General features: G+C 45.2%; 1 protein-coding gene across 2 annotated transcripts in view; it reads right to left on the reverse strand.

The window, feature by feature from the left end:
• Positions 1 to 4,958: 4,958 nt before the first annotated feature.
• The window catches only part of TNFRSF14 (TNF receptor superfamily member 14), a 368,403-nt gene continuing 350,890 nt past the window's right edge, over positions 4,959 to 22,471 (reverse strand). For both annotated transcript variants that reach the window (XM_085609199.1, XM_085609202.1), the window contains one exon: positions 4,959 to 5,673. In XM_085609199.1, the coding sequence (XP_085465325.1) occupies positions 5,659 to 5,673 (15 nt within the window). In that variant the 3' untranslated portion in view covers positions 4,959 to 5,658. The remainder of the gene's footprint in view (positions 5,674 to 22,471) is intronic.

The raw sequence follows: 22,471 nt of genomic DNA on the forward strand, positions 1-22,471 counted from the left end.
ACGCCGCAGATGATCTTGAAGGCCTCGGAGCGGAACGGGGGGAGGCGGACTCTCTGAGTTCTGCCGGAGTGCAAGGAGGTGGTCCAGTCCAGGGCTTTGTTTCGGATCCCTGCGTCGTGGAGGCACGTGCGTAGTGTGCGGTGGCAGACGGTGTCGAAAGCGGCGGAGAGGTCCAGGAGGATGAGGGCCGCCGTCTCGCCGTTGTCTAGCAGGATCCTGATGTCGTCTGTGGCGGCGATGAGGGCTGTCTCGGTGCTGTGGTTGCTGCGGAATCCTGATTGTGATGGGTCTAGGATGTTGTTGTCTTCGAGGTGTCGCGTGAGCTGGGTGTTTACTATCTTCTCGATGACCTTAGCTGGGAACGGGAGCAAGGAGATGGGCCGAAAGTTTTTGAGGTCGCTCGGGTCTGCTTTGGGTTTCTTCAATAGGGCATTGATCTCTGCGTGCTTCCAGTTCTCAGGGAAGGTGGCGGTCTCGCAGGAGGGGTTGATGATTTTGTGCAGGTGGGGTGCGATGGACTTGCTGGCTTTGTTGAAGATGTGGAGTGGGAGGGGTTCTGAAGGGGAACTGGAGTGGATAGATCCCATGGTCTTGATTGTGTCCTCGATGCTCACATTAGCCCAGGTTGTCAGGGTGTCGTGGGTGGTGGGGTGTGGAGGGTTAGGTGCGGTGTGGTCGGCAGGGGTCATCCAGGGTCTGAAGCTGTCGTGGATGTCGGTGATTTTCCGGTGAAAGAAGGAGGCGAGTGAGTCGCACAGGGCTTGTAATGGTGGGATGTCGTTGGAGCTGGGGTTGGAGAGTTCCTTCACGATGGTCAAGAGCTCCTTGCTGTTGTGCGCGTTGTTGTCAAGGCGGTCTGTGAAGGAGGTCCTTTTGGCGGTCCTGATGAGGTGGGGGTGGTTGCGGATGGCGTCTTTGTAGGCAGTGTGGCTGTCTGGCGTCTTGTTCCTGTTCCGTATGTTTTCCAGTTTCCGGCAGGTGCGTTTGGAGTCGAGGAGTTCCGGGGTGAACCAGCTGACTCTTCTGCTGGTGCCTCTGTTGGTGGGGTTTTTTAGCGGCGCGATGGTGTTGGCGCAGTCGTTCATCCAGCGTTCGAGGGAGAGTGCATCATCATCCGGGTTGGTGGGGTTCGTCGGAGGGTTGAGTGTGAGGCTTGTCTGGAGTTGTTCTTCAGTGATTTTGCCCCAGCGGCGGCGGGGGGTCTGTAGGGTGCGGTGGGGTGTGAGTGGTTTTCGGAAGGAGAAATGGATGCAGTGGTGGTCGGTCCAGGTGAGTTCGGAGACGTGGCTGAAGCTGACGTGGGGGCTTGAGGAGAAGATTGCGTTAAGTGTGTGGCCGGCGGTGTGGGTCGGCGTTGTGACGAGCTGTTTGAGTCCGAGGTTGGCGAGATTGTCGATCAGGGTGGTGGAGTTGCTGTCGTTGTTGTTTTCCAGGTGATGGTTCAGGTCTCCGAGGAGGATGTAGTTGGTGGAGGTCAGTGCGTGTGAGCTGATGAGGTCGGCGATGGAGTCGCAGAATTGAGCCTGGTGGTCTGTAGACGAGGGTGCCTCCTAGGGTGGTCTTGGGGTCCGTGTGGATCTGGAAGTGTATGTGTTCGGCGGTGCTGAGGGTGTCGTTGGTGTTTGTAGAGATCTTGATGGTGTTTTTGTGAATGATGGCGATGCCTCCTCCGGCCCTGTTTACGCGGTCTCTGCGGGTGATCTTGTACCCGTCTGGGATGGCTATGGCGATGTCAGGCGCAGAGGTTTTGTTCATTCAGGTTTCGGTCAGGAAGGTGACGTCCGGAGATGTAGTGTCGAGTAGGTCCCAGAGTTCGACGGCTTGTTTGTGTGCGGAGCGAGTGTTGATCAGGATGCATCTGAGCTGGTTGGTTTCCGTTGTGGTGGGTGTCTTGGCGCTTTCGTAGCAGGAGAAGTTGCAGTTCCGACAGGTGAAGGGGCCGTGGGTGCGCCTCGGGGCGACCTTGCAGCAGCTGTGGGTTCTTCCTGGGTTGAGAGCGATGAGGGTCTTGGCGTCGTAGCAGAGGCGGTGCTCCTCGTGGCTGGCACGAGGGGTTCTGGCGCTGGGCACGGTCCAGGCGCGGATGGGCGCAGACGGGCTTGCCTTAGGCACGCCCGCTGCGCGCGGCCGCCGTATATGGGGAGGTGGGGAGGGAGGAGCAGCTGGGAGGCTGGAGGCGAGGGACGGGAGTGGCGAATGGGCGCGGAGGGGGCGGGGCCGCAGGGGAGGCAGGGACGGGGGACAGGAGACCGGCGAGGTGGTACAGAAGATAAACAGGGCACAAAACAGGGTCACAGGCACAAATTAAGAACGCGGACGGCGAGGCGGTACAGAAATAAAAAGGGGACACAAAACAGGGTCACAGGCACAAATTAAGCACACGGACGGCGAGGTGGTACAGAAATAAAAAGGGGGCACAGAAGCGGAGCGGCGAGCGAGGGGCAGGGGGCACAGACAGTCACAGGCACAAAATCGGGGTCACAGCGGCAAAAAGCAGAGGAACAGCACAAGGGAAATGGCACAGAGCAGAGCGGGGGGGCAGGGGGCACGCCAGTTACAGGCACAAATCAGGGTCACAGAGGCAAAAAAGGCAAAGAGACAGCACAAGGGAAATGAAACGAACCTAAGGCCACCACTGGCCACTAGGGATGAGGCGCAGGTGGAAGCCTGCGGGTGGTGGAGGGCCTCGACTTCTCCGGCGGCAGCGGGGGTGCAGGCGGAGCTGCAGCAGGAGGGGGGGTGTGGGGGGAGCGACCTACCAGAAGGTAAAGTGTTATGGCTTGTGCATGTCCAAAAAGGCAATATATTGTGCTGTGACTAGTGGTATAGTGCAGGTAAGTAATAGAAACATTTTGAAAAATGAAATGAAAGAGGGAAATAATAGAATTAATTGATGTAATAGCAATATTATGTGTTTAGAGGAGTTCTGACAACTTTTGGGCCTGGTGCATCATTCGAATCATACCTCTAGTGCCTGCAAGATAACTGCATTTGTGACTGCCTGTTTAGTAGTAAAATAATGCAATATTTGGTGTTTACAGGGGTTCCTAGAGCTTTGAGCCCCGGTGTCACTGCACCTTTGAAATCATGACCCTAGTGACTGCAAGGTAACTACACTTGTGACTGCTTATTTAGTGGTTAAATATAGCAATATTTTATGTTTTGAGGACTTCTGATAACGTTTGGCCCCAGTGCCACTGCCCCTGCAGCACCATTAAAATCTTGGCCCTAGTGTCTGCTAAATAATTGCACTTGTGACTGCCTCTTTAGTAGTAAAGTATAGCAATATTCTGCGTTTAGTGGGGCCCCTACAGCTTTTGGACCTGTGCCACTGCACATGCTGCACCATCCAAATCACGACCCTTTTGCCTGATAGATGAATGCCCTTCTGGCTGTCTTGTTTAGTAGTAACATTTAGCAATAATCTGGGATTTGTGGGGTTGCCAGAGCTTTTGGCCCCGATGCCATTGCACCTGCTGCACCATTCAAATCAAGTCCCTTTTCACTGCACGGTGACTGCAACTGTGACTGCTTGTTTAGTAGTCACATATAGCAATATTATGTGTTTAGAGGAGTTCTGGCAACTTTTGGGCCCAGTGCTACTGCACCTGCTGAACCATTCAAATCATGACTCTAGTGCCTGCAGGATAACTGCACTTGTGACTGCCTATTTAGTTCTAAAATATAGCAATACTCAGTGTTTAGTGGGGTGCCTGAAGCTTTTGGCCCACTGTGCCACTGCACCTGCTGCACTATTGAAATAATGACCCTAGGGCTTGCTAGATAACTGCACTTGTGACTTCCTGTTTAGTTGTAAAATATAGCAATATTAGGTGTTTATAGGAGTTCTGATAACTTTTTGGCCCGGTGCCACTGCACCTGCTGCACCATTCAAATAATGATCGCAACTGCATTGACTCCCTGTGGAGAAGCCTGTTCACTTTAAGATCTTGTGTACCGCCCATAAAATCTTACATTCCCGGGGGTCTCCCATCCTGTCTCATCCGCTATATCCCTTTACACTTCCTGAGTTCACCCGCCCTTAATCTGGCCTCTGTACCCCGGGTTAAGAGAGGAAGAGCGTGTGGCTGTTTGTTTCATGCAAAAGCCACAGTCCTCTGGAATGCGCTCCCTCTGTCTATCGGAAACATCCAGAACCACTTATCCTTCATAAAAACTCAGAAAATGTGGCTTTTCTCTTCCTAGGCTTCCCTCTGGAATCTTTTCCTTAGGTCACTGTTGCAGTTGGTAATCGTTCCACAGGGGGGCGCTGGGAAGCTCCGTTGTTGGGGCAGCTATGCGGTCTATAAATCTTATAACATAACATATAACATATACATGGCTTTAAATGCAGTTGCCCACCAAATGTGGTGCACTGCAGGTGAAATGAATGGCAAGCAAAGGACCTATTGGCACTGTCAAAGGAACTGTTGTCTGCTCCAAACAAGCACTGAAAATGCAATAGGTCTCGCCTTTCATTAAGTTAAAGCCATTTGCTTTGCTATACAATACCACTAGCAAAGCAAATGGTTTTAACTTAATAAAAGGCGAGACCTATTGCATTTTCAATGCTTGTTTTTTGTCTTTTTGTTTTGGATGCCTACCATGACGTGACATCATTACAAATAAAACCCCTTTCAACTTAGTGAACTTTAAGTCTGGGAGTCTCCTTGCGGACCACAGTCTCTTCAAAATTCAAAAAGTGTATTTCATTCCACACAATTTGGTAAAGTGAGGAAGCTGGGATTAATCTCAGGCTTTCTGGTTTCACATTGTGCAATTCAGTCACTAGATGTATATGCTTCGCTTCCCCTATACCCACCTTACATCACCTCCCCAAATCACCACCCTGCTGGCACTGATGCGGCCCTCGTCACATCACAGAAAACACTTTGTGGCCCTTGAGAATATTTTTGCGAGTACCCATGATGTACAGCATGTGTACACCTACAACATGACACAGGTGTTTACTCTTTAATGTATCAATTTGAGATGGATCTACACATATAAAAAAAAACATGAAAGTGATATTTTGAAACTCTGCGCAACAGCATATTTTTTGTTAAAAAAATTAAAGAGGATGACCGAGTTGCGGAAGAAGGTTGGGGTGAAGCAACAGCAGAAGCGGAGAAGCAACATGCGGTAGAAAACACGGGGCAGAAAATGAAATACAAGGCGAAAGAGACCAATATACAATGTAGGAGGGAGGAGCACATTGTTTTTGAGTGAGAGGGCACAGCATAAGTGAATGTGCGGGGGAGGCACACGGGCTACAGAGAGTAACATAAGGGGGGGGATCAGATGTGGGAGATAGCTGGAAAGCAACTCTGATATCTACTTATGATTTCTATCCAATTTCACCTTGGTCTATGCATTGGTAAAGGATTAGGACGTTGTATTTGCTCCTCACTGTTGACGTTCAGATGCAACCCATGATCGTCAGTCTTTTCACCCGATCCTTTACTCCAGGAACATTGGCTTCCCACATGGCCTGTACTCTTCCATTCCACCATCTTCGAATCTGACTCAGTTGTTGAGAGACAGTGGAGTCAAGGGGTGCTGATCTATCTCTGCTGTTTAGGTGTTCCAGATACAGTTTCTTCAATTGAGAGCTCATCTTCAGACATCTTAGATATTTAGGGATGACCTCCTGACCTGCTATTGAATTTCCACCTTTTAACAGGAAACAAAATATGAACATGTTAACTCAAAAAATATGAAACTAAGAATACTTGACCTCCTCCGAGATGTTAAAACAAGGTGCCCAGTAATGAATAAACTGGGCCTACTTTTATGTCATAAGGTTAAGTTAGACGTTTTTTGCATAAGTGTTAATTGCAAGCTGCAAGTTGCTTTAGGGCATGCGCTCAACAAATTGGCAATAGGTGACCAAACATTATGCTATTAAAACAGAGTGCAATGTTGCAGTCTGGCTGTAGGATGGATAAAAGATAGGACACAGATCAGGGTTTGAAAATAAGGTACGGCTGCACACTTGTTCTGGTCTATTTATTGGTAAATTGTAAAAAGAGGATGTAGACTGTAGGTTACTACAAATGGTGGGTATAAAGTGGAATGGGAGCATGGGCAACACACTCAATGAATGCTGAGAAGGCCAGTAAGAAACCCCCCCTCCTATTTTATTAATTCATATTTACTAACCCTGGGCATAGTTCGCGTAGTCGCGCTACGCTAAGTGCACTTTGAACTATGTCGCGCTATGCGAACTGCGTAGTGTGGTAGGGAAATGCTGTTTGCAATGATTGCACAGTGCTGGATGCTTGTCCGCACTGTGCAATCATTGCGAACGGCATCATGCACAGTGCAAGCGGTCGTTTTCTGCCGCTCGAGTAGATTTGTACTCGAGCGGCAGCTTTCTCAACACGGACTGGTAGTTTCTAATCGCGAGCGGTCGCAAACATATGCGACCACTCGCAATGAGAAACCTGACCTCCCCGCGTTGAGAATCTCGCCAGGAAGTATATTTTCCACGCTCGCGATCGGCAACTTGATGTTGCCGATTGCGAACGAGGAAAAAGTCTTGCAGGGATGTTGATTTTGCTCGCTCGCGGTAGCCAACTTGACGTAGAGGACCGCGAGCAAGCAAAAAATGCCTGCTATGCGTTTTTGCACTGTGCTACGTGCGATTCGCCTTGCGCGTAGCTGCGCTCGCTACACACACTCCGCGAGCGTAGCGTAGTTTTCCGCCCAGGGTTAATATTTACACTTATAGTTATGTAAATATAAGGAAATTTATTCATCAAGACACATCAAAAACGATGGTGGCTTAACTTAACAATGGTGCAAAGCAAGTGTACAGACATCGCAGTGTGCTAGGATGCCTGACAAGTTATAACTATAACTTCAATTTAGTTTTTGAGATATTTGGCACTTGGGTATGCACAGGATTAGCAATTTGCTTCATTCAATTGGTTAGACCACTGCTAATGGTGCTTTTTAGGTCGAGGACCGTCCGGTCTGCCGAAGGCAGAACCGGAAGTCGGAGATTTAATGTTTCTGAGAGTGGCTCTTTAGCCCGCCTCTCTTTTTCCCTCTCCTCCATTGGCTGGCTTCCTAAACGGAGGCCAGCCATTGGAGGAGAGAGCCGTCCCTCCAAATAGGTTCCGTCTTTTTCAGATTCGGGGGCGTGTTCCGTGCTGTTCTTTCCACTTTTTAGCCACGCCCTTTTTAGAACAGCAGGAACACGCCCCCGAAGCCGAAAAAGTTTTGAAGCTTCCATCCGCCATTTTGTAGCTATCGTCTGGCCGTGAGGATCTTCTTGTTTTACTCTGATGTCGAAACCAGCGGAATTCTTCGCCTGGTTTCCATGGGAGTGCAGTAATCCTCTCCGTGGCGAGGTGATAAGATTTCACCGGGTTCTCGGTGGCTGGAGGTGGGTAGACTTTGCCCGCTCGCGCACAGGCCCGGGTCGCGGCAGATTCTGAAGTACACACCCTGCGTGTTGCGTCTCGGGCCCCAGGCCTTCACTCGCAAATACAATTGAACAAACCTTGTAATGAGACTTAACGGGATGATTTCTAAAAGTTAAAACCTAGAGTCAAGCAGAGCTGGTCCCGAAAGAAGTTTGTATTTATAGCGTCCGCGCCAGATGGTTAGTTAGGCGTGTATTGCGGCAGAAAGGAAGGCAAGCGCTATACTTCTGCGAGGGCAGGATCTGAAGCTGGGGAGAGGCAGTGCAAATTGTCTAAAGTATTGGAGTTTGCAGTATGTCTTTCAAACGGCCCCTAGAATTAGGTTCTGACGTCTCTGCATTTCTTGCTGGGGTCAGAGATGTAGTCGCCGATCTTTTTAGTATCGTCCCATCATTTTGGTGAAAAAAAAATGAAACGTTTTGGAAAGCTGGTTTCAAAAGGAGCAACCAGCGGAATTCTTCGCCTGGTTTCCATGGGAGTGCAGTAATCCTCTCCTTGGCGAGGTGATAAGATTTCACCGGGTTCTCGGTGGCTGGAGGTGGGTAGACTTTGCCCGCTCGCGCACAGGCCCGGGGCGCGGCAGATTCTGAAGTACACACCCTGCGCGTTGCGTCTCGGGCCCCAGCCCTTCACTCGCAAATACAATTGAACAAACCTTGTAATGAGACTTAACGGGAGGATTTCGAAAAGTTAAAACCTAGAGTCAAGCAGAGCTGGGCCCAAAAGAAGTTTGTATTTATAGCGTCCGCGCCAGATGGTTAGTTAGGCGTGTATTGCGGCAGAAAGGAAGGCAAGCGCTATACTTCTGCGAGGGCAGGATCTGAAGCTGGGGAGAGGCAGTGCAAATTGTCTAAAGTATTGGAGTTTGCAGTATGTCTTTCAAACGGCCCCTAGAATTAGGTTCTGACGTCTCTGCATTTCTTGCTGGGGTCAGAGATGTAGTCGCCGATCTTTTTAGTATCGTCCCATCATTTTGGTGAAAAAAAAATGAAACGTTTTGGAAAGCTGGTTTCAAAAGGAGCAACCAGCGGAATTCTTCGCCTGGTTTCCATGGGAGTGCAGTAATCCTCTCCTTGGCGAGGTGATAAGATTTCACCGGGTTCTCGGTGGCTGGAGGTGGGTAGACTTTGCCCGCTCGCGCACAGGCCCGGGGCGCGGCAGATTCTGAAGTACACACCCTGCGCGTTGCGTCTCGGGCCCCAGCCCTTCACTCGCAAATACAATTGAACAAACCTTGTAATGAGACTTAACGGGAGGATTTCGAAAAGTTAAAACCTAGAGTCAAGCAGAGCTGGGCCCAAAAGAAGTTTGTATTTATAGCGTCCGCGCCAGATGGTTAGTTAGGCGTGTATTGCGGCAGAAAGGAAGGCAAGCGCTATACTTCTGCGAGGGCAGGATCTGAAGCTGGGGAGAGGCAGTGCAAATTGTCTAAAGTATTGGAGTTTGCAGTATTTCTTTCAAACGGCCCCTAGAATTAGGTTCTGACGTCTCTGCATTTCTTGCTGGGGTCAGAGATGTAGTCGCCGATCTTTTTAGTATCGTTGTCCCACCATTTTGGTGAAAAAAAAATGAAACGTTTTGGAAAGCTGGTTTCAAAAGGAGCAAGGTCAATAGATATACCCTCTTACCTTGCAGTGTGGTGACGGATGTGCCATAAAAGAGTAGAAAACATGACGTCTGTAGCGCGAGGACATCCCCCTCCCCCACCAGGAATGTTCTGAGCCTTCCTTGAAAAACATTTGTACAATTCTGAGGGTTGCTCTTTGGCAGTACTTTGGATGACAGAATTTTAGGGACTGGGCCAGAAAGCTGTGCTCTTCAGAGGAGACAGGACGCTGCTCTCCAATGCCTGATACTGCTCAGAAGAAGAAACGTGGGTGCTTCTAACCAGGATTCATTTTTGACCAAAAACGCATAAACCCATATCCTTTCAAAAGGTTACCCTTTAAGGCACCTTGAAAGTTTGAGCGAGAACTTTAAACCGATCAATGCCATCACAAGGAGATGTTATTCTCCTATCAGGAAAGAGCTGAACTTAAAAATGCCTGCCTTTCTAAATCACTAATTCACTCTCTCTCTCTCTCACTACCTCACTCTCTCTCTCAAATACACTAAGTCACTTACACTCACTCTTTCACTACCTCACTCTATCTCACTACTTCACTACATCACTCTCTGTTTCTATCTTAATACCTCACAACATCCCTCACTACCTCACTCTCTCTTTCACTACCTCAATCTTTCTCTCTCACTACCTCACAACATCATTCACTGTTTCTATCTCACTACGTCAGAAAATACCTCTCACTCACTAACTCACTCTTTCACTACCTCACACTCTATCTACCTCACTCTCTCTCACTACATAACTCTCTATACATCACTACTCCCCTCTATCTATATCACTACCTCACTATCTCACTACTTCTCTCTCTAAAAAGATCACTACCTCACTCTCTATATCACAACTTCACTCTCTCTCTAACTCATTACATCTCTCTACCTCACTCTTTCTATCTCACTAACTCACTTTCACTCTCTTTCACTACCTCTCTCTATCTCACTCATCACAACACCACTCTGCTTACATCTCACTACCTCACAACATCCCTCTCCCTCACTACATCACTGTTTCACTACCTCACTCTTTCTCACTACATAACTCTCTCTACCTCACTACTCCACTCTATCTCACTACCTCACAACTTCTCTCTCTCAAAACATCACTACCTCACTCTCTAGCTCACAACTTCACTCTCTCTCACTCACTACCTCACTCTTTCTATCTCACTAACTCACTTTCACTCTCTCTTTCACTACCTCTCTCTCTATCTCACTACATCACAACATCACTCTATGCTTATATATCACTACCTCATAACATCCCTCTCCCTCACTACCTCACTCTTTCACTACCTCACTCTCTCACTACCTCACTCTCTATCTACCTCACTCTCTCTCTACCTCACTCTCTCTCACTACCTCACTCTCTATCTACCTCACTCTCTCTCACTACCTCACTCTCTATTTCAATACCTCACTCTCTCTATCTCACTACCTCACTCTCTCTGCTAATGCAATAGGTATAACATATAAAAAAAAAAAGCTAATGCCAATAGAAATGACAATGCCATTTATTTAGGGATACAAAAATGATAAAAAAATAATGAGCAATACCAATAGCTCTACCTATAATATTGCCGAGACCATTGCATTGTAAATGCTTGTTTCCTTTTAGAATGGAGGCCCTTTAAAAGAGAGTCTGCCTTTATAAGTCCTGAAAATTACCCTGTCCAATTCATGACCTTGGGGTCATATTTAGTTACTCAGGGCTACATGTATCAAGCTATTTAGCATTCTCAAACGGGCCGATTCACAGAATCGGCCTGTTATCGAACGCTAAAAAGGCTTTTCACATGTATGAAAACCCATTTAGTGATTCGGTAACCTGTTACCGAATCGCAAAATGGGTTTGCGATTTGCTATTAGGAAGGGGCGTGTTTAGGGCGTCCCTTCCTAATACCGAATTGCAACAGTATGTAGGAATGTTTTGTGACCGTAATGCGGTCGTAAATCATTCGCATTTTACCGCCTACTTCAAGTAGGTGGTAAACCATTTGCAAATTGGAAGGGGACCTCAAGGGAACCCATGCCATTTGTGAATGTTTGTTTCAGAATTTTTTCAGAGCAAACAGTGGTCCCAGGGACCACTGCCTACTTTTAAAAAATACTTTTCATTTTTGTTTCTGAAAAGCCTCCTGTTTTCCTTTAAGGAAAACTGGCTGCATTTAACAAAAAAAAAAAAAAAAAAAAAGCTAGCTTTATTTATAAGCAATCACAGACATGATGGTCTGCTCACCCCAGCATGCCACCATCCCTGTGATTTAGCGATTCCTAGGGGGTCGCAAATTGCATCTACCTCATTAATATTAATGAGGTAGAGCGAATAGAGACCCCCTAGGAATCGCTATATGAAACTCTTCATACATTGTAAATTGCGATTACCTAATTGCGATTCTCAGAAATTCACAATTGGGTATTCACGATTTACATGATAGATGTAGCCCAATAAGTATAAATATTATGTAATAAAGTGTTAATGTGTTTTTGCACACTAGCCTTCACGGCCTTCATTACATACACTACTGGTGCTTAGGCACAGTAATCGTTAATACCTCTCAAAAAGAGTTTCTAAATGTTCTCCATATGAAATTAAGGGTTTAATATTATCTGGACCAGTTCTAATCTTGTATGTCTACCTGTAGCCATTACATGCATCATCTCACAAAATAGTTGGTGCTCATTCTTGGTATGTGGGTAATACCCGATAGGGAGGCTCCTAATCGGACACAGAGTACAGACCATGGTGGTGGGAAGGTAGATGGAGTCTGTTTTCTTGGGAACTCGGAAATCTCGATCATCTCTTGAAATGTTCTCTTCAAATGTGAGCCTGTCTTATTTGGGAAGGGCTGCTGTCTCCTGCAAGGGTCATGCAACAATATGGCTTGTGCTGAAGCAATTTAAGCATATCTGAGCCCGATGGGACTGCTAAGCCTATTGACGAATCAAAAGCCATCATTTACAAAGGACAGGAAGAGAAGCCAATTGTAAGGATGGGTGGAGCTTAATGCACATATACAGAATACTGCGGGTCTCGAAGAGACAGCGCAAGCGCTGCTCTAAGCAAGACCTAAAAATCAGAGGTGTGTCCTGGTCCGTTGTGGGTTTTAGGGGAGTTACGGCGAGTCATCTTGAAACTGAAACTTATCCTTCAAAACATCAACTTGTAATCATTTGAGCCTAGCACTAGATGGCAGGAGTGTGCTAAGCATGTGATCTACATAGACACATAATCCAAATCTAAATATATAGGCAGCGGGGAATTAGGAGAAGATAATATGGTGCTTAAAACAACAAATGTATTAGCAGCACATCAGACACAAAATGGAATGCATAGTGAGCTGTTCTAGAACTTAAAACAAGTGTAGGAGAGAGCATTATTCTGCATCTTACATTTAATTCCATGATTTCAAGACGACATCTAAACCAGAGGACAGGAGTGAGGTTCACAGGTGCCACAAGAGAGGAAAGAGTGTAGAGTGTATGCAAGAGGGAGAAAGTGTAGCGATGAGAGGGAGAGAAAAAGAGGTGGAGACTACGGAAGAGAAGGGGAGAGACTGAAAATTATTGCGACACAATGTATCTGAAGTTAAATGAATATTTGGCACAGTATGCTATCTGTTTAATGACCAAGACATTTTTTATGAAAATAAAGCAATATCTTATTTTTCTTAAGTTCTCAGTTGACCCATTCAAAAAGGTACTGCCATTTACCCATTTTCCGCTCCCAACTAGTAGTGTTCTGAAGCAGCAAGGTTTGTTTACGGAGTCACTTATTAAATATGCCAAGCACTGTCTGTGAGGGGCATTGAAAGGCCAGCAGGCCTTGCTTTACTAAAAACGCTGCTCTGTGGCAAGGAAAAGCTTCTGAAATAAACGGGAGTAATTCATAAACCAGGTGACCTAATAACTTCAAACTAATCTGATTTGAGTAGACAACGGTGTTTATTGGAAATGACTCAGAATTGCAATCAAAGACAGTACAAATGCGAAAAGCTATAGTTGTAAGAAAATTAAACAAATATAAATTACAGAAGAAAACTACCTTTGATCTTAGAGCACATGACAAGATTCAAACGAAAGTCAGAACTCATTAAAACGCCTATGCAGTATTCATATAGACAACTGTCGTTTGACTCTAACCTCTAAGTTCAAATATTTTTTTATTGCATTTAAGTATAATACAGAGTTAACACTATACAAAAATATTACCATAGCTATAAGTATTGAAAGAACCATTCACATCAAAATATTTAAACATTTCAATTATCAAAAAATACAGAAGGAAAACAAAGAAGGGCCACTGTAAGAAAATATTAAACAAAACAGTATAAATCTTATAACAAGTTACAGGTGGTAATATATCAGTCTAAAGTAAGCCACACACTAGCTATATGGACAGAACAGTCTTTACGTGTACATACTGAGGAATGTCCAGGTCTCAGGAAAATATTTCCATCAAGCATTAATAAGTTTTGCATCCTTTCAATTTGAAGTAATTTATTTAATCCCTGTAGAAATAATGAAGCCAAAAAGTTTGCAATCATCAGGAGACAATGCAGTTTTAAAAGCATAAGATTTGTAGATTAGTACAGGAAATGATAAAGGTACTTGGATTTTAAATAACTGGGTAATAATATTCCAAATATTAGACCAGAATGAGCGCCGGACTGGCCGTAGCTGGCACCGGCGTTTCCCCGGTGGGCCGCAAGGGTGGGGGCAGTTTTTGTTACCGGAGGTCAGCAATATCGGCCCCCTGTAACAAAATTGGCAGAAACCGGCCCTAGCAAGCCGCTCGGCTGCACCCCCCTACCCCCCAGGGTGGCCTGGCTGAGCAGTTTGCCAGGGCTGGTTTCGGGTCCCAGTCTGGCCCTGACCAAAATTACAAAAAAATTAAAGGACAATTCTTTAATATATGTTGTAAATCACCTGGAGTAGTTTTACAGTGGCACCAGTTTGGTGTATCTAACAATTGTACTTTAAATAATTTAACTTGGGACCAAAATCATTGATATGGAAGATATTAATATCTGAAAGTAACCAGAAGATAGCTAGCAATATTAGATAACCAAATAGATTTCCATTATACAGTAGAAGATTGTATATTTATGCCTGAAGACCACTATCTAGAACTATAAAAGGGGAAGGATGAGCAGTGAAGTTTTTATGTACACTTTAGATGCTATACGTCCTGTCTGGCTAAACAGGCAAAGATAAAACTCCATATTAGACACATTAGCAGAAGGTAGCGAACCAGAATAGGTTTTAAGGATGGTATTACACAGTAATTCATAGTTAGGAAAGTTAGATTGAGAAAGGTGTTAACTGGTGTTTAGCTCATCAAATGAATAAAGGAAAATGCTACTTACCCAGTATGCATCTGTTCTTGGCATGTAGAGCTGTAGATTCACATGCTTTGCATAAGTCTGCCATCTAGTGTTGGGTCCAGATGTTTGCACTTTGTTTTTGTTCGAAGTCTTTTCCAGTGACGAGGTAGAAGACTCCTCCTTTCGATGATAGTGCGCATAGGCATTGACTCCATTGTTAGATTGTTTTCCTGCTGAGGGTGAGAATGGAGTTAGTAAATGTAGATTAGAGACGTCTATGTGTATGTATCTAAGTAAGATAGTACTGGAACAGGTACAGGTACCCGGGAGATGGGAGGGTGCATGTGAATCTACAGCTCTACATGCCAAGAACAGATGCTTACTCGGTAAGCAGCATTTTCCGTTTGAGGCATGTGAGCTGTGGATCACATGCTTTGCATAGACTATACAGTAGTAATCTCCCAAAGCGGTGGCTAACCTGTAGCTGTTGCAATCGTTTTAAATAGTGTACGTAGAGCTCCTTGGCCTACATTAGCTTGTTGTCTAGCTAACACATCCACACAACAGTGTTTTGTAAATGTGTGTGGTGTAGACCATGTTGCAGCTTTACAGATGTCAGCTATGGGAATGTTTCCTAAGAAAGCCATAGAAGCCCTTAGTTTGCGGGTGGAATGCGCCCTAGGGGAAATTGGTAAAATTATTTTTGCTTTTGCATAGCAAGTTTGAATGCATTTAACTGTCCATCGTGCAATACCTGATTTAGAAATGGGATTGCCTTTGTGTGGTGGAGCAAAAGCGACAAAGAGTTGGTTTGTTTTACGAAAAGGTTTTGTCCTTTCTATGTAATAGAGTAATGCTCTTAACATCCAACGTGTGTAGAGCACGTTCTGCCACAGAATCTGGTTAAGGAAAGAACACAGGCAACTCAACAGACTGGTTGATGTGGAAGGCAGAGACAATTTTAGGTAGAAATTTAGGGTTAGTGCGAAGAACCACTTTATTTTGGTGTACTTGTAAAAATGGTTCTTCTATAGTTAATGCCTGAAGCTCACCCATTCTCCTCAGTGATGTGATAGCAACGAGGAAAGCAACTTTCCGAAAGAGAAATTGCAGTTCACATTTATGCAATGACTCGAAGGGTGGGCCCATTAGTCTGGTAAGTACAATTTTAAGATTCCACACTGGGGCAGGTGGAAGTGTGGGAGGAATTACTCTTAAGTCCTTCCATGAAAGCTTTAATAACATGCACTCTGAAAAGGGACAGATGTTGTCTATTTTGAAGATATGCGGCTATTGCAGCGAGATGTAAGCGTATAGATGTGTACGCTAAATTTGAGCGTTGTAAATGTAGTAAATAGCAAATGATATTTTGAACGGAAGCATCAAGTGGGTTGATATGGTTATTACAATAAATAACAAACCGCTTCCATTTTGCTGCACAGCAAGCTCTTGTAGTAGGTCTTCTGGTCTCTTTAATGATATTCATACAGTCAGGTGGAAGATTCAGATAACCAAACTCTGACTTCAGGTGCCAAATCGCATGGTTGAGAGGTTTGTGATCTGGATGTCTCATCTCTCATGGCTCTGCGTGAGGAGACTGGATGTGAGATTTAGTTCTTGATGAGGAACTACTGAGAGTTCCAACAGCGTAGTGAACCAGGGCTGATGGGCCCAAGTAGGAGCTACCAGGATTAGTGTGAGGGATGTTTGCCTGAGCGTCCGAACCTCCAGTGGAATGAGTGGGAGAGACAGAAAAGCGTAGGCAAATATCCCTGACCAGTTCATCCGTAGAGCATTGCCTTGGGATAATGGGTGTGGATACCTGGAGGCGAAGTTTGGGCATTTTGCGTTTTGGTGTGTGGCGATCAGATCCATGTCTGGGAAGCCCCACATCTGAAAGAACGGGATGAGAACTTGAGGGTTAAGTTCCCACGCGTGGATCTGTTGTTTCGGTCTACTGAGCAGATCTGCGATCTGATTGTTTATTCCTGGCAGGTGTTCCGCCAGGAGGTAAATGTTTTGATGAATGGCCCATCTCCAAATGGCTTTTGCAAGGTGTGACCGTTGGAGAGAGTGTCCCCCCCACCCTGTTTCTGTATGTAATACAAGGCTGTCATGTTGTCTGTGCGTATTAGGACAGCTTTCCCTACAAGGTGAGTTTGGAAGGCTTTGAACGCTAGAAAGACTTCTAACGGCTCTAGATGATTTATGTGGAGTTGATTTTCCTTTTGACTCAACAATCCCTGAATCGTGTGAGTTTGGAGATGAGCTCCCCAACCATTGAGTGATGCGTCTGTTGTTAGCACTGTCCGTGGAACTGGGTAGATGAAAAGCCGCCCTTTGGAAAGGTTCTGTGGATTCCACCACTGCAGAGAGTGATGCGTGCGGCTGTTCACCAACACTAGAGCGGTCAATTGACCCCGAGACTGATTCCACTGACGTGCTAAACATTCCTGAAGGGGACGCTTTTAAAGTCTTGCATACGGAACTATCATGATGCAAGATGCCATCATTCCTAGTAGCTGCATGGATACCCAAGCTGGTAATGAGTGGTTGGGTTGACATTTGGAAATGAGAACCTGAATATTGTGGATTCTGGCTGGATTGGGTCAGGCTAGAGGTGTTTGTGTATCTAGAGTGGCCCACAAGTACGTTTGCATCTTGGAGGGTTGAAGATGGGACTTCAACAGATTTACTGTGAATCCGAGGTCATGCAGTAAGTGTAGTGTTCTTTGAGTGTGCTGTAGGCCCTTTGTGAGAGTGCTGGCTCTTGATGAGCCAGTCGTCTAGATATGGGAAGACGTGCACCGACTACTGCCAGGCATTTGGTGAATTCTCTGGGAGCAGTGGTGACTTAGAGTGGGAGCACATTGAATTGGTAATGTAGTCCCGCTTCCATAAACCTGAGATATTTGCGATGAGCGGGATGTATTGGAATATGGAAGTACGCGTCCTTAAGTCCAGAGTGGACATAAAGTCGCCTTGTTGTAACAGAGGAAGCACCTGTTGGAGAGTGACCATATGGAATTGATCTGCATGAATGGATAGGTTTAATTCTCTGAGGTCTAATATAGGTCTGAGAGAACCATCCTTTTTGGGAATTTGAAAGTAAAGAGATTATACACTCGTCCCTTGATATTGTAATGGGACGGACTCTATAGATCCCTTTTCCAGAAAAGATTGGACCTCTTGGTTGAGTAGGTGTACATGTTCTGGAGATAGTTTGCGTTTTCATGGTGGAATGTTTGGAGGGTTGTTGGTAAGCTCCAGGCAATAACCAGATTGGCTAATTTGTAAAACCCATTTGTCTGATGTGATGGTATTCCAGACTGGGAGAAATTGAGTGAGAATTCCTCCGAAAGGTGTTGAATGATGGGGGAGGGAAGGGGAGATAAGTCACTGTTTATTTGTGGCTGGGGGAGTACAGGGTGTATTATCTTTCCCTCTACCTTTGCCATTGTTTCCCTGTGGAAATGTGGATTTTCCTGATCAGTTATGTCCCCTATCTTGGACCCCAACGGTTCTATATGCATGTTACAAGTACATGTATGTTCCCTCCAGTTCCAGTTTCTAAGACGCAAACATATGTGTGTCTACCGTTGACATGTTCTCTGTCAGATCCGCCATCACAGGGTTGGATATTCGATTCCTAAGTATGAAAAGCCACCGACTTTATATGGCTAAGTTACTCCATTTTTACAGTTCAGGCAAGTAGGCCCGATTCTGTCCTCAAAGCCTTTCCCTGCTCTCTGTCTTTGACAGCTTCAGCTTGAGCTCGCATCTGTATCCATGAACTTTGTCCTACTCCCTGTGCAGCTAACGGTGCCTGCCTCGGCCAGTTTTCGCCTGTCTGCCAAGAAGTTGTATTTCACCTTCGAATTATCTATTTTACTCTTCAGCCGATGCATTCCTGTCCAGTGATTTAGGTAAACATTTCCTTTAGCTCACAAGCAAAGGACTCAGCCTTTCCGTCCTCCTGCAAGTGATTCATAGCCCTGTTGCCATGGAAAGTTTTCTGCCCCTCGCATCTCATATAGACACTTAGACGCTTGTACACGCACACAGTCAGTATAGAATAGATTCTGTCCGAGAGTTCTTCCTTGTGGATAACATAGTTCTTTAAACATAGGATGTTAGATATGATTTGGGATTAGGTTGACTTGACCCCAGACTTCTCGTCTCCACATGTAGAGCTAAATGTCAAGTCCCCTTCACCCCCTAGTTGCACGTCAATTACACGTCATGCTGCCGCGCGCGCATCTATGCCAAGTATTATCTTATAGATCCACCTATGTCTGATAATTCTAACCAATCATGTTCCTTTTATTCCTTATTACGCCTAGTTTCGATTATGTCACTGTTTTGTCACTTTTCTTATCAAATGTTACGCCTTCTACATTCGTTTCATTGTAATGCACTTATTATAAAAATACATGTCTGTTAATGAATTATTGTACTTCACTTCCTGAACCCTCGTGGTGACGGAACCTGAGGACCGCGACTCGAGTCGGCCATTTTGAATGGAATAAAGCCCATTAGAAAACCTCTTATACCACGGATTCTGCCTCTTGTTATTTTGAGCTATTTACTTTAATTTAAGATTCCGCATGAAATTCAGTCCGGTAATATTTATTTTATTTACCACATAATGGCGCCCGAACAGGGACACTTTCTCATCTCACGCGCCGGCGGTGCGTTGCAGGCCCGGTCTCCTGCCACAGCTGGACGGACCATAAAACGCGTACCAGCAGGATTTCCTGTAAGCTCCCTCCGGTCAAGCGGGGGCGACTGAGGCTGCGATCAACCCAGACGAGGCGGTGAGAAGTGCGAAGTATCCCGACCAGAGCCTAGCTGAGAGAGCAAGATCCGAGGTATACAGAGGCCCACCAGGTTTTCCGAAATCCCGACGTCCAGAGGGTCCGATGTCCGCAGTTATCGAGTCCTGTCCATTCTCTGAGGCCTTCCGTTTCAAGGAGCTACTCGGTGAGTACCATCGCCGGGGAGGCGTGTTGACGCGCACATAGGTTGTGCCGGTCAAGACGGATTTGGGTACACAAATCCGGTCTGCACTGTTTAGCAGTGTATATGTACTGTTTAGCAGTATATCAAGTATTCCGAAGTATTCAGTTATTGTCAAGAATTCAGCGTGGTGATTAGTTAGGCAGACTGTCATCATTGTCGACCATTGTTATAATGTTTAATGTTTAAAGTTTAAAGTACTCAGAAATGTCTTGCATATTGTGGTATGAATGACTGTTCATTGTTCACTGTTCATTATTGTGTTTCTCGTATTAAGCAAGTTCAAGAGTAAGTATCAGATCAGTTGTGAATATGCCGCTCTTCTCGAAGTTAAGACAGATTACTACCAGAAAAGGGGTGCTTGAAGAAGCAGTTCCTATTCCTCCTAGGGATACTCCAGGGCATTTCATGTACCATAAACATGGCTTAGATGCCATATTGTTTCTTGATCTATGGGTAGATTATACCAAAGGATTACCGGAAAGTCAAAGGTGGCCCATAGCGGGAACCTGGGATGCAGAGTGCATCATGAAAGTGGAGGAAGAGTTATGGAAAAGAAAGGTCAGACAGTCACAGAAAGACGCTGTTGAGTTATGGCGTAAAGAATCTCATAGACGAACAGAAAAAGCACGTAGACAAGAAGAGAGGAGTAAAGAAAGTTCAAATAAAGTTCAAGAAAATCTATTAATTGAGGAAGGTATCCGAGTGAAATCAGAACAAGTGAATAGACAAAGAAATGCTCTTATGAATGGTATGTATCCCCTTCTAGCCGAAGGACTACCTAAGGCTGCTCCAGAGATACCAAAAGACTTGCCACCCCCATTATTTCCAATTAAGGTACATCCAAAGGGGCATCCCAGAACCGCAGAAGATGTTTTTCTTTCCTCATATCTAGACGATGCAGCTCCCGAGTATGCTAACGCCACACCACATAGACCGTCTGGCGGAGGGGTCCAACGTCAGGATCAGGTATCTGTCCCCGTGCAACAGCAAGTCCCGATACAAGCTTCGGCAAGCACATCTGTTTCCGCATCTGTCTCCGCAGTCGACTCTACAGAGGTATCGACACCCATAGTTGCTGTGTCACGTTCAACGAACCCATTCACACCCGACGCCCCAGATAGGGCCACGGGAGGTGCTAGCAGTACTTTTACACCACCTAGAATAAATAAACTTGTCTTTCAAGAGTCAGCGCATTCACGTACACCTAAATTCGTAAGTGAACGTACGCTTAAAGAACTCCTTGTAAATTGTAGATATGACCCAGTGGTTGGTAAAGAGGACGAAATGGTCCTGGCATCATTACGTATCAGGCGAGCCGCAGAATATTTAGCAAGGTTACCAGGGATGACTACGCATCTAGATAACATATATCATTTTGTTCAAACAGGACGAGATCCAGGATGTATTAACAGAGCTATGGAATTCCAGAAAGTAGAGATACAGGGGGAACTGTTACGTTTCCTCATAAACTGTGTAATCAGAAATCAAGATCGTCCGGGGGTAGACCCGAATGCAATGCTTATTCTTACAAGATGGAGTCAGAATATATCAGAAGGGAGACACGATAAGCAAAATTGTATAATAGCCATGTGCCGAAAAATACGTAAAGAAATAGAGCGTATTCATGAAGAGAGATTGGGAACAGACGAGTTTGAGCAAGATGAAGTGTCCGAATCAGGGAATTCCGCAAGACAGTCAGAGACCATAGCTTATGTAGGCAGAGGAAGATCTTGTGAAAATACTAGATGTTTTTCTGATCCCATACACTCCGTATGTCCAAATAATAGCAGAACGTATCCGACGCCTGTAATAAATCTGAAGTCTCCTGAACATTCGTTTCAAGCCGCAGATAAGATACTACGAGAACGAAGAGGTTACCACCTCCTCGATTCTATGGATGAGCAAGAATTAGCCAGATCAGCCGTTCACTGGATTGACAGTCCTGAAAAATACGGTGATGAGACCGTAGCACACACGTTTCTCAACCTCAGTACAGATGAACAACGCTTAGCTGGAATCTATATGATTCAGCAACTTCTCATATTATATAAGAGCCAACATGCTGACCCTGGTCCTTTACCTGATATATTAACGGAACTACTCACAAACAGATGGAGAGGTTCTAGTAATAAGCTAATTAAAGAGATATTAGTGTCACGTAAGCAGTACGTCCTTTTTGTAAGTCCGGATTCTCTCTCGCTGCCCCACAGAGAAAGAACGCCGTACTATATGGATAGACAAAATCCTTTACGAGAAGTGCACCCAATAAAAGGCGAAGACAATGAGTTTCACCGTGTATTTGTTTACACACCCATATCAAAAATGGAATTATTAGAAATGAAGAAAGTAGTACCTAGTCATGACAAAGACCCAGCGGGTTTCCACCGAGAAATTAAAGACATGTTACTGATGGGAGAGTACACCTTTCCTGATATTATGACGATATTAAAGGTGCTTTTGCCTGCTGGCATATATGAAAAACTGAAAGAAAAAGAGTGGGAAGTGGGAGACCAAAAGATAGACTGGACAGCATTAGCAGAGGAAGAAAGGAGCCGAGCTGCAGGTTCAGGGCTCGGGGATAAAGTTAAACTGTTACCAGGTTTACTAGTACAGGTACTGCCACGTTTATTAACTACAAAAAAGGAAGATTGGGGTGCAATCACAGCCTGCAAACAAAAGCAAGATGAAGACACAAGCGATTATTATGCTCGATTTGAAAAATGTTTTGGTATAAATAGTGGTATAAAAGCAAGTAGTGACTCATATCCACATTTATTTGTGACAAAATTGGTGGAAAATGCATTGCCTCCAGTGAAGAATAGAATATTGAAATTCGAGAGTACCTGGCAAAGTAACACTCCGTCGCAAATGCTACAAATGTTACAGTATCATCACAATAGAATTAGGGATGAACAAGAACACGAGCATAGACGCATGAAGGATACAAAAATGAAAATGCTAGTTTCTCAGACAGTACCAGCAGATGGTCACAAAAAGGGTGTGACACATTCTGGTGATTCTGCAGTTCCTGTAAAAGGAACCTGCAATTACTGTAAACAACTAGGCCAT

Source organism: Triturus cristatus, chromosome 1_2, assembly GCF_964204655.1.
Source record: "Triturus cristatus chromosome 1_2, aTriCri1.1, whole genome shotgun sequence".
NCBI lineage: Eukaryota > Metazoa > Chordata > Amphibia > Caudata > Salamandridae > Triturus > Triturus cristatus.